Source organism: Miscanthus floridulus, chromosome 1, assembly GCF_019320115.1.
Source record: "Miscanthus floridulus cultivar M001 chromosome 1, ASM1932011v1, whole genome shotgun sequence".
NCBI classification, from domain to species: Eukaryota; Viridiplantae; Streptophyta; class Magnoliopsida; order Poales; family Poaceae; genus Miscanthus; species Miscanthus floridulus.
Window position 1 is genome coordinate 114,836,967 of NC_089580.1, and position 10,387 is coordinate 114,847,353.

The 10,387-nt window shown below is 44.3% G+C and overlaps 1 protein-coding gene across 2 annotated transcripts; it reads right to left on the reverse strand.

Annotated features, from left to right (window-relative positions):
• Window positions 1-2,103: 2,103 nt before the first annotated feature.
• Window positions 2,104-9,840, reverse strand: LOC136539125 (uncharacterized). 2 transcript variants are annotated; one of them, XM_066531067.1, is made up of 8 exons: window positions 9,516-9,840; window positions 7,754-8,071; window positions 7,307-7,566; window positions 6,341-6,482; window positions 5,752-6,123; window positions 5,496-5,627; window positions 4,729-4,857; window positions 2,104-4,365 (listed from the first exon to the last, which is right to left on the reverse strand). In XM_066531067.1, exons 1-8 carry the CDS (start codon window positions 9,597-9,599, stop codon window positions 2,323-2,325), a joined length of 3,480 nt encoding a protein of 1,159 aa, XP_066387164.1. In that variant the 5' UTR covers window positions 9,600-9,840; the 3' UTR covers window positions 2,104-2,322. The 2 variants fall into 2 exon arrangements, with proteins under 2 accessions (XP_066387164.1, XP_066387172.1); XM_066531075.1 differs by lacking the exon at window positions 9,516-9,840 and adding an exon at window positions 8,980-9,497.
• Between the last annotated feature and the right edge of the window lie 547 nt (window positions 9,841-10,387).

Genomic DNA, 10,387 nt, shown 5'->3' on the forward strand with positions numbered 1-10,387 from the left:
AACTCATTCTCTAAATTCTCATTTGTAGAACCATTTAAATAGAAAATATTTTTTTTATATATTTTTGCTCTCTAAGAACTTTCCTATATTTTATGTGTACTATAGAGCCATTCCTGATCTCCATCTTTGACTAGCAAAAAACTCGAAATAGAAGATAATCATATTTGAGGATTTAATTAAAGAAGTTGCTGAATTTTTTTTACCAAAATATCTATTTCTATCAATACAAAAGAATATAAACGGAAAAGAGACTTTTAGGGTTGCTTTAACCCCCAACAACGACCTGGCCACACGGCCCATCCCCAAATGTCCAAATGCGCCTTAACGGGTCACAGCATGGACCAAGCCCAGCCTGGATAGGCCTGGAATGGCTCTAGATGTAGTAAAAAACAGCTTTAGCTTCAACCATAATAAACTGCTTGGTACTGTAGCTGTAGTAAACTAAAAACAGTTGCACTGACTTAGTCGGCAGAAAATGAACTAAACGACTAGAGGAGCCGTATGATTTCTGAACGCTTCACTGGCTGCTGCTATTGCAGAGGAGCTGAAACCCTAATAGTTGGGAATTGTTAGCGCCCGAATGTCCGATGGGATATGATTTCGTTGGACGGTAGGGCACACTCCCACCAAAGGCCTAGCAGAACAGCCCATAAGAAAACGCCATCGCGTGACCCCGGCTTTGGTCGCCAGCCCGCCCACTGGCACCTGCCGTTGTGCCATTTGCTGTTGCACACGTGCGTCCGTGCACCATCCACCTCGTCCCGCCCCGCACGTGTACTCGCCCCCGTCCGCCTCGCCCCCCCCCCACTCCTTCCCCCTGACCCCCTCCTCTCTCTCCGCGCGGGCGGGACCCAAGAGCTGGGATGAGGACGAGCACACCCCGTCCGCGTGACCCAGGCACGCCACGCGCTCCATCCACTGCCCCCAACTCGCCGCGCCCTTTCCCTGGCACCTGGGCCATGCCCCCATGACTCTTTGAACATATCTCTGACATACGAAACACTTGCAATATGAAAACACTTGAATGCAACATACGTATGAGGCGGATAAAATAGTTGAAATATACACCTGCAACATGTGTGTGAAACATATACAACATCCAGATAAAACATTTGCCACTTGCAACATAAAACACTTATTGCAACATAAGACTGAAACAGCTGAAACATTTCGAACATACTCTTGTAACATATGTTGAAATATGTGCAACGTCCAGATAAAAAAACGCTTGCAACATACGTCTGAAACAGATGAAATATTTTGAACAAACACTTGCAACATGCCTCTGAAACACTTGCAACATGCCTCTAAAACATTTGCAACATCCCGATCTACTTTTACAACATCCATATGAAACACTTGCAACATACCTCTAATAACATATGAAACACTTGAAACATACATTTACAACATAGGGCAATAGAGGCTAGGGCCAGTTGATTCCGGCCTCAGAGTGGGAGACGGCGCCAAACGGCAGCGCGTGAGCACCACCAGCACGAAGCGCACTCATGGGTGCCCTTGGCTCGGTGGGAACCGACATGAGGCACGCGACGACACCACCAGTAGAGGCGGGTGGCGCACCCGACGATGCGGGTGGGACTGCGGAAGCAAGGAGCGAGAGGTAGGGTTGGGGCGGGTGACGGGCAGGAGCGTGAAGCGAGCATCACATGATGAGGGCGCGCGAGGAGATAGCTGCTGCGGCGAATGCAGAGTGGGGCGGGTTGGCGGCCGCACAACGCTGTGAAGTGCGCGATGAACAAACAAATAGTAAGATATTTTTAAGAGAGAAGAGACATACAAAGGAGGAGGCAGGCTTTGGACCAGTAGCGTGCGCAGCCCGAGAAGCGATCGGACGCCTGACCCTAAGCATTACCGCCAATAGTTTGCTACAGATGAGGAGGCGAGCTCGAGCCCCTCGCTGGAAGATTTTACTGCAACGCAGCTGAATCCATTGTGCTGCAGGCACCTCTGAACACATGTTGGTTACAGCCGTGAGTCGTGACGCGAACCTAACTTTTCTGTCCGTCCGTCTCATGAGCAAGCATGTATTATATACACAACCATCCGAGGGGGTAAAGAAGTGACACTAGACGATGACTCGTGTGTCAAAACTGCAGAATCTATACCACTCACTATCTTTTCAGTTTTCCATACACACAAAAACGGGGAGGGGAAGCAAAACAAATCAAAATGGAAAAAAGGAAATAATATTCGAGGGCAACACAGTAAAAACCTCGATCTACTTTATTCTGTTTTTACGAGAATACAAATCACTCACCATGTATCACTGTATATTGAATAGCTGCTCACTTTTCTTCGTCTCTAGTTGAGCTGGAACATCACCCCATTACACCCGGAGAAAATGTTGTACTCCTTGACGTTGGTCTCCTCCCTCGAGCACGGCTGGGCTCGAGCTATCTGAGCTGGTTCCGGTGCCTTTGACGGCATCGCACCACTTTGCTCTTCTTTGGATGTTGCCAGGGTCGGAGGGCCAATCGGCAGGTTGAACTGGAACAAGGAGAACGGTGTGCTGTCTGCGTCATCACCTTTCTGTTTGGAGGTGTAGTCTTCTGCACAGCCGGTCTCAGGGACCGGCACTGCCTGTTTTAATTTAGGGAAGGGGGCAGGGCTCTGCTGCCTCTCTTGATTTATCACCACTGGCACTCCGCTTCTACACAGCGGGGTCAGTGGTGGCATTGGCACGGCATGGAAGCTCACTGGGGTCTTGTGAACTGGTTGTGAAGGCAGAAAACCAAATTCAGGGCCCGAGTAAGCATGGATGTTATTGGTGTACTGCATTGGAAAGTCAACACGCTGGTTGCCAGCGACTCCATATCCAACAGAGGCCATGGGGCCAGGGTAGAAGTGACCAGGCTGAGGATATGGCAAGTATCCATTTGTTGGAACTGCCAAGGGGTGATTGTGGAACCCCATGAATGGTGACGAGTATGGTGGTGCATGGACCTTCTGTTGGTGCAACATCTGATCCTGTAAAGGGGACACCATAAATCCAAATTGGTTGCCATTAGGAGGGTTCAAGCCTTTCGGTTGGTACTCCCTGAAACCATTTCCTGCACACATCTCAAGTAATGAACGAGAAACATTCTTTGCTGGTGGATCACCTGGGCTGCTATTGTTCCTGTCTGAAGACTCTTCTGAGTCAGACGTAGATGAAGACTCTACATTCTGAGCACTCAGTGAGGTCATGCTGCTCATGCTGCTATCTCTATCTCCCTCACTTAGACACGAGGAGCTGTCCGAACTGGTTAAGTTTGTTGTCCTACCAGTGTCCTTTGTCAAGCAGCAATTTGGCTTATCCACGCATTTAGATCCATCGCTGCAAGTAGACTGATTCTTCTCACCTTGTCTGCATGGTTGATCTGTGTCTGACTTACATGCTTCTGCAGATATCTCAGAACAGATTTCAGCAAGTGGTTCACACACTACCTCAAGCTTTTCACATTCACTGATATCCTTTGAGCATTCCACTTGATCTGAACCATCAGCAGCCCCAGTAGCACTATTCGCATTCCCTATCTTCTTTCTTGCATCCATTGGCTCCCATACTTGCTTTGGACCTGGGCTCTTGTTTGGTGTACTACCAACACGACCTCCATTTGACACAGCAAAGCTATCCAGAGGATAGCACCTGCGGTATTGCAACCTGGGTTTCTCAGCCACTGTTTTCCTGGACATCTTTGTCTCCCTACTTGATCTAGTTGCTGTGGAAAAATATCTGTAGTCTTCTTGATGGCCACAGCTGCAGGGGTTGTACCTGTCTCTTGTTCGGTTATTTGCATTAAATACAGCGTTGTAATTTCTAGTGTTATTTCTGATCCTCTCCCTAGACTGCCATTGAGTATCTCCAGAGTCATCACGGCAATCCTCATACCAATAACTAGCATCTTTCTCTTGAGGGAAGTCTCTTCTAAATCTCAGGTTTCTAGATGATTTAGACTCATCACATAAAAATGGGCCATCACAATCTGAGGGAACAAATTCTGCTGTCGCACTGCATTCATGCTCATTGCTTCTTTCATCACTGTCCTTGCTTGAAGATTGATCAGCAGAGGAGTCAGGATAGTGTTCCCTGACCACAACATTGTCTTCCTCTTCACTATCTGAATATCTCAAGTCTAGAACATCCTGAGACTCATTATTACTTGGTGCTGCTTGGTTGCACAGAGAAAATGGTGAAAGATCATCTGATTTTTTTGACCGAACCAGTGTTTTTTCCTTATCTCTGTCCTTTCCTTTCAGCCGCTCTTTTCTTCTATTCTTCTTTTCTCTTTCTTTTGTTCTCCTCCTCTCCCTTCGCTCCTCTTCTTCACGTTTTTCTTTCTCTTCTTCCTCAAGAAGCTTGGTCTGCAAGAGTAAATCCATGTTAGCATCCATCACAAAAGGTTAAGCAAATAATCCACATCAATGTTGCATCTTTTACAGCTACTAGGGCAATTTGTGTGTATGCCATTTGGATGTGCTTGCTTTGCTCATCTCATCCAGTCTTGCTATTTGTGTATTTAGCACTGGAATTTATGTGCGCTCCAATGAAACCACCAGTGGCCTTTGAGTGTGTGCCACTAGCCAGTGACATACATAAACTCAAACAGCACACACAAAAATCATATCACATACAGACAAATAATAGATTCAAGATGGCAGATAAGCAAAACAGCAAACTCCCAGTGGCATAATCATTATACTGCTATCAAGGTATCAAATAAATACCTGTTTTTCCAATGTAATTATTTCCTTGCAAGCAACATGAACTCTTTCTTCTAACAGTTTTAGAGCAAGGGACACGAAAACACTATGTGCATTTTGCCGCGCTGTGCCTTCTCTGAAAGCCTTCTCAACCTGTAAAACACACCAACAATTTGCAAGAGATTACTGCTTTGGTCTAATTTCTCAAAGATCGCTCAACTGGTTAGTAAGCACAACTGCTCTGCAGATAATGCTGACTATATATAATCTTTGGTACAATTACTAAACGTCAAGTATGCTGATAAGTGGTAGCATACCCATAAATAGTTTTACAGCTTAAAATGGTAATACTATTTCGGTTGTACTAACTATTTAAAAAAAAGCATTACTTCCTCTGTCCCAAATTATAAGACGTTTTGGCATTTCCAGATTCATAGCTTTTACTATGTATCTAGACAACATATATCTAGGTACGTAGCAAAAACTATGAATCTAGAAAAGCCAAAACGTCTTATAATTTGGAACGGAAGGAGTACATACTAATTACAGAATAACATCAACAAAAGAGACATTCAGTGTGCCATCTACAAAAAAAGTTTCTTCTTCCAACAGGTTGATATATAAAAGTGAAGACCCTCCAGGTAATACTGTGACACTGAGAAAGCGCACAATGACAATTTTCACTTCATTGAAGAATAGTAGACAAACTTTTGTTCTTCAATAACACTTAAGTATGAGCTTTTACTTTCTCAACAGTTGATTCAGTACTATGTATCCAGTGCCATAACTACCTGTTCTTTGAAGATCACTGCAGCAGCATCCAGGAGAAATTCTCTTGCAAGTTCAGGGCTCTTAGCATGCTTCTGTGGATGAGCGATATCACCATCAGGGTCATTGCTGTCTCTGTCCACTACATCATCTTCCTGCTCATGAGTATGTCATTGAATCAGGTTATATGAATTCCCAGATCCATGCTTGTTCAAAGTGCTGAATAACAAATATTCTGATCATGTTTGATGTTAATGATTTAAAATATAAGCCACTTACGTCCTCTTCCTCTGCTTCTTCAGCATACTCGAAGAAACTTCTAATACTTTCACCTTTGGTAATTGTCACAAATCCATCCCCCACAATTAGCCTCCGGTGAACACATGATTGGCCCTTCAAGGCATGGGCCTTCACACAGAATTCTGTACAGCGGCCATCCAGCCTCCATGCTCTCAGTGTAACAAAATAGTCTTCAAACTGATCAAGATCGAGGCCTTTCCTGTGGACTTGCCCATTCATGCCCACATTTTCAAAGTTTAGAATATCAGATTTTCCTTCATCTGTTCCAATAGCCCACTCGAAATGATGGTAAACTCCATCTTGCTCCAATAAGGATTGATGCCAATCAACAAGAATAGCATCCTCAAACACCTGCAAATATACAAATAAAAAAGTCAACATGCTAACTAGGCAAGCCCTGTCACCTTACTACACTAAAAATGTGAATGCAAGATCCTTGACCCTTATTGCTTTATAGGAATTTTCTCCATATGGTCTTTACCAAACAGGATGCGTGCCCCCAAAAAAAAGACACAAAAACAAACATGAGCTTGCAGATAGGAATGATGACAAGGAATAGTATCCTCACCTCACACTTAAATGCGGTATCTGCGACACAAAACCAACTAGTGCAGCGAGGTTCCCTTCGCATGCGCTTTAGTTCCTTGAGCTCCTTGAATTCGCGAATAACATTCCTTCTGCAGTCTCTGCAGAATCTCTTGCTGTCGAACCTGCACAGGAATTTCATCCAAAAAAGTTAGTAAACCATTTAGATATTGACTGAAAATGCATCCATATCCCTACAGAACATCTCATCAAAAGGTTGCATTGGATAACAAAGGTAAAATCATGATACAGTCACTACTCATTACATTACAGATTGTAGGCTTTTTCGACATTTAAGTATCAGGAAGAATGGTGCAAAGCATAAAAACATTAGAACGAGTATGCTGCAACAGCTTTAGAGCATAGCTTTACTGTCATTACCAGTTTCAAGACGAAGGTGGTGCATTATAAGAAATAAAAAGTGGGACCAATGTTAAATGCAGACCAATTTATAATGGATTTACCCAGGTTACAAAAGCAATATGTATGTGGATTTATAAATATATAATTGTTACTATCATCAGGCCCACTGACAATGTAGAATTGTACTAGATTGTTGGACGCAGTCTTAGTAGAATAAGTAAATGTTATGTATGGTATTTCAAATACCTCAGGATATTTTATGTCAGCATCAAGAAGCAAATCAACTCATCTTACAAAGCTACAAATTAGTAAGTAATGCTAATAACAATTCGCGTACATTTAAAAGCTATTCCCTATCAATATCTCATTCTTGTTCATGATAGCACACCACTTCGGGATGCAAGTGGTTTGTCTGCACACCCACAAATAGGCAATTTAAATGATTGACAGCAACCAGCTTAGAATAACCTATTTGTGGGTTCCGAGGCAAACCCACTTGTATCCCTGAATCCCTTGCAGCCTTGAGAGTATTTGTCACACTAATTTAGTTAAAAATAGTATAAACAACAGCACCTTTTATACTCACCTGTGCATAAGTCTTTCGATGAAGTCCTCTTCTTTCATCCTTAAAAGAGGTGATCTAGTTTCTTCACCCAACGCTGACCAAAAATCCACCAGAGTATCACAAGAAAGGCGTGCAGTGTGCAAAGCACAAGTATCTCGTGTTCCATGGCCCCTGCCATAGTTAGGTATCACTGGGCTAATCCATCCTCTGCCACCGCCACCACATGCATCAGGGTAAAGCATCTCACGTTCACGTTCTCTTGCACGTGCATTGTCAAATACCTAGTCAAAACAATGTGGAGTACATTGGAGTAAGAACTCTAGAATGGTCAAGGAACAACTTCAGAGAAGGAATGCCACAGAAAGATGCCAAAACAGACAATCGGAGAGCACATAAAAATATCAAGGAAGAAGTTCATGAAGCAGATCAAGAAGATAAAGAAAACAAAGGCTACTGTTTCAGGCGTACATTCTGGATCACATGAAGAGATTTTGCATTTATGAAGCAATCAAGAAGAGTTAGGATGCCATCCTTTGTTGTCGAAAGGCCTCCCCAAGGATGAACTGAAGGGTCCTGAACTTCTTCTGCTTCAACTTCCTGAATCCTTGGCTCACATGAACCTTCATGAAGCAGTGACTTCCCATACATGACTATTTGTGTGAAACTTTCCAAAAGCAGCCCATTACACCTTGAGCAGTACAAATTCTTGCGAGCATGCTCAATAAGGGTCTGTTTATCAAGTCTTAGCAGCTCATGTCGTGCACGAGGTGACAGGGCACTCCAAAACTGGAACAAATTGAATTCACAGGAATAAAATATCAGTTAGAGTATTCAATTCTGATCTTGAAAACTGATAATTCTGATAGTATGCATAAAAAAATTATTGCACATCTCAGGGCTGAATAAAAGCAGACAGTGCATTCAAGAAGTCAATCGCAATTAGTGATCAATTCAATGTACAGTGTCATGACAATCATGAGCTCTCTGAGAAAATGTGAAAGTAGTATAGTGCATTGAACACCCCCCCCCCCCCCCCCCCCCCCCCCCCCCCAATTAGCAAAACTTTACAGAGAAACACCTTGCATTAACAGCTCCAATAATCTTCATAACCATTTACCAGCACAGGAACCTTCATAAATAAGGTATCTACATCATCTAGATCATCAGTAATCAACATTCCATTACTACTCAGACCAGAGATTGATAATAAAATCTGGTCACCTGAGCATACACTAGGAATGACACCATTTCGTAAATATGATTCTACCTGGAATAAAATGTTTGTAGGCTAACCTAACAGTAAGTATAATGAAATGGAAGAGGAACACACATACGACCCCTAGGTATAGGTAAATATAGTGTGACAACCGCAAACAAGTGCAATGGATAAGGCATAGGTGGCAATGATTTCCTACTCGATATTTCCCTTAACCAAGCACCAATAAGCACTCTTAAGAATCCAGATTGTCTGCATCACAACTATGGTCAGTTAGCACAGCAGCAACGTCACCTATAATGGCTCGAACATATTACATCCATGTGCCTGAATGAGACAAACCAATCCGATGGTTGAGTCAAGAAACTGGCTGATCAAACCAGGATGGAGTGAATACTATCCAAAGTTTGGTTTGCCGCCATTACTGCTCCTCGGTTAGCAAGTAAACACCAGTAGCAAGGGATTCAGCTTACAGCACCTTCATTCCTTCTGTTTGTCCAGAAGCGAGACAAGCCAATCTGATCAGTCAGCCAAGCAGTTAGCTATGATTGATTGCTTTTCACAATTCAGCCAGCCCCCACTTCTCTGGACAGCTAGCTTAGCAGCAACACACCCGAAAAAGCTCCCTCAACTCAATTCAACACATCCGAATATCCAAATGGGACAAACCAATCAGACTCTTCAGTCAAGCGCTTGTCTGCTCCATGCAACACCCAGCATCACCGCAGGGAGTTCACGCCAGCTGAGAAGCCGGAGCAGTCCAACCTAATAGAATCCTCCCACAGGCGAGCAGCAAATCAAATCAAACCCTACAGACGAAACCAGCGCTCGCAGGAAGCGTCATCCCCGGGCGCGACCAAAAGCTCAGCGGATCGTCGGAGCACGGGCAGGGGCGCGGGAAAGGCCCGGGAGCAGCAGGGCGGGAGCCTCAGATCCGTGGCGTCGACTCCGGCCAGGGTCAGCGGGCTGGCGGGTGGGCAGATCCGATCGGGGCGAGCCCGTGAGGGGCGGTACCTTGTGGAGGCGGTCGAAGGTGATCTCGTCGCGGCGGCGCGACCAGATCGCCGACGAGGAGGACGGCGCCGCCTCCGCGACCATCTCGTGGGTGCTCGGGGGGTCGTCGGAGGTGGTTGTCCTGGTCGCTCAGCGTCGGGCGGCGGCGTACGGTCCGGCGGCCATCGGGCAGGATCGAGCTGGGACGGGAGAGGGATCTGAGATGGGGGAAGAGGGTTTGATAGAAAATTTTGGCTAGGGACGAGGGAGGAGGAGAGGATTTCTCTGGTGAGGTGGAGGCGATGATGAGATGAGGTCCGGCTCTGGCAGGCAGGCAAGGGTATGGTGTGGCCTGCAGCGGCACGGGTAAAATAAAAAAACGAAAACAGACTCTGATTTTTTTTTTTGATAAATCTGGAAAAGGAGGAAAAAGAAAGGGGAGAGAGAGGGAGACGATGACGATGAGAGAGAAAATCCTAGCACGTCATGGAAAAAAAACCATAGTAGGTTTTGGATCCTCCGGACTAAATTTTAGTCTCAGCCATATCGGATGTTTAGACGGCAATTAGAATAATTAAATATGAGATAATTATAAAACGAATTGTATAAGTTGTGGCTAATTTCCAAGACGAATCTATTAAGCCTAATTAATCAATGATTAGCCCAGCTGATGCTACAATAAAGCATGTGCTAATCAATGCTTAATTAAGCTTAATATTCGTCTCTGAATTAGCCATAACTTATGTAATTAGTTTTATAATTAGCTCATGTTTAGAGATTTTTAAGGTGGAGGGTGCGTGTGTAGGTGTGGAGATCTGCTAATCTAAAACTACAACATGGATCTTTAAGGAATCTGAATGGGACGAGGGTATTGTACTATGTTCAAATCGAGA

What these genes read in the sequence shown, in the direction of transcription:
- LOC136539125 (XM_066531067.1), bottom strand. Translation starts at nt 9,599, where the DNA reads ATGGTCGCGGAGGCGGCGCCGTCCTCCTCGTCGGCGATCTGGTCGCGC. An exon ending in CAGTGATCTTCAAAGAACAG is followed by an intron (nt 4,858 to 5,495) that starts GTAGTTATGGCA and finishes TGTGTTTTACAG; the next exon opens with GTTGAGAAGGCTTTCAGAGA. An exon ending in TAATTACATTGGAAAAACAG is followed by an intron (nt 4,366 to 4,728) that starts GTATTTATTTGA and finishes TTACTCTTGCAG; the next exon opens with ACCAAGCTTCTTGAGGAAGA.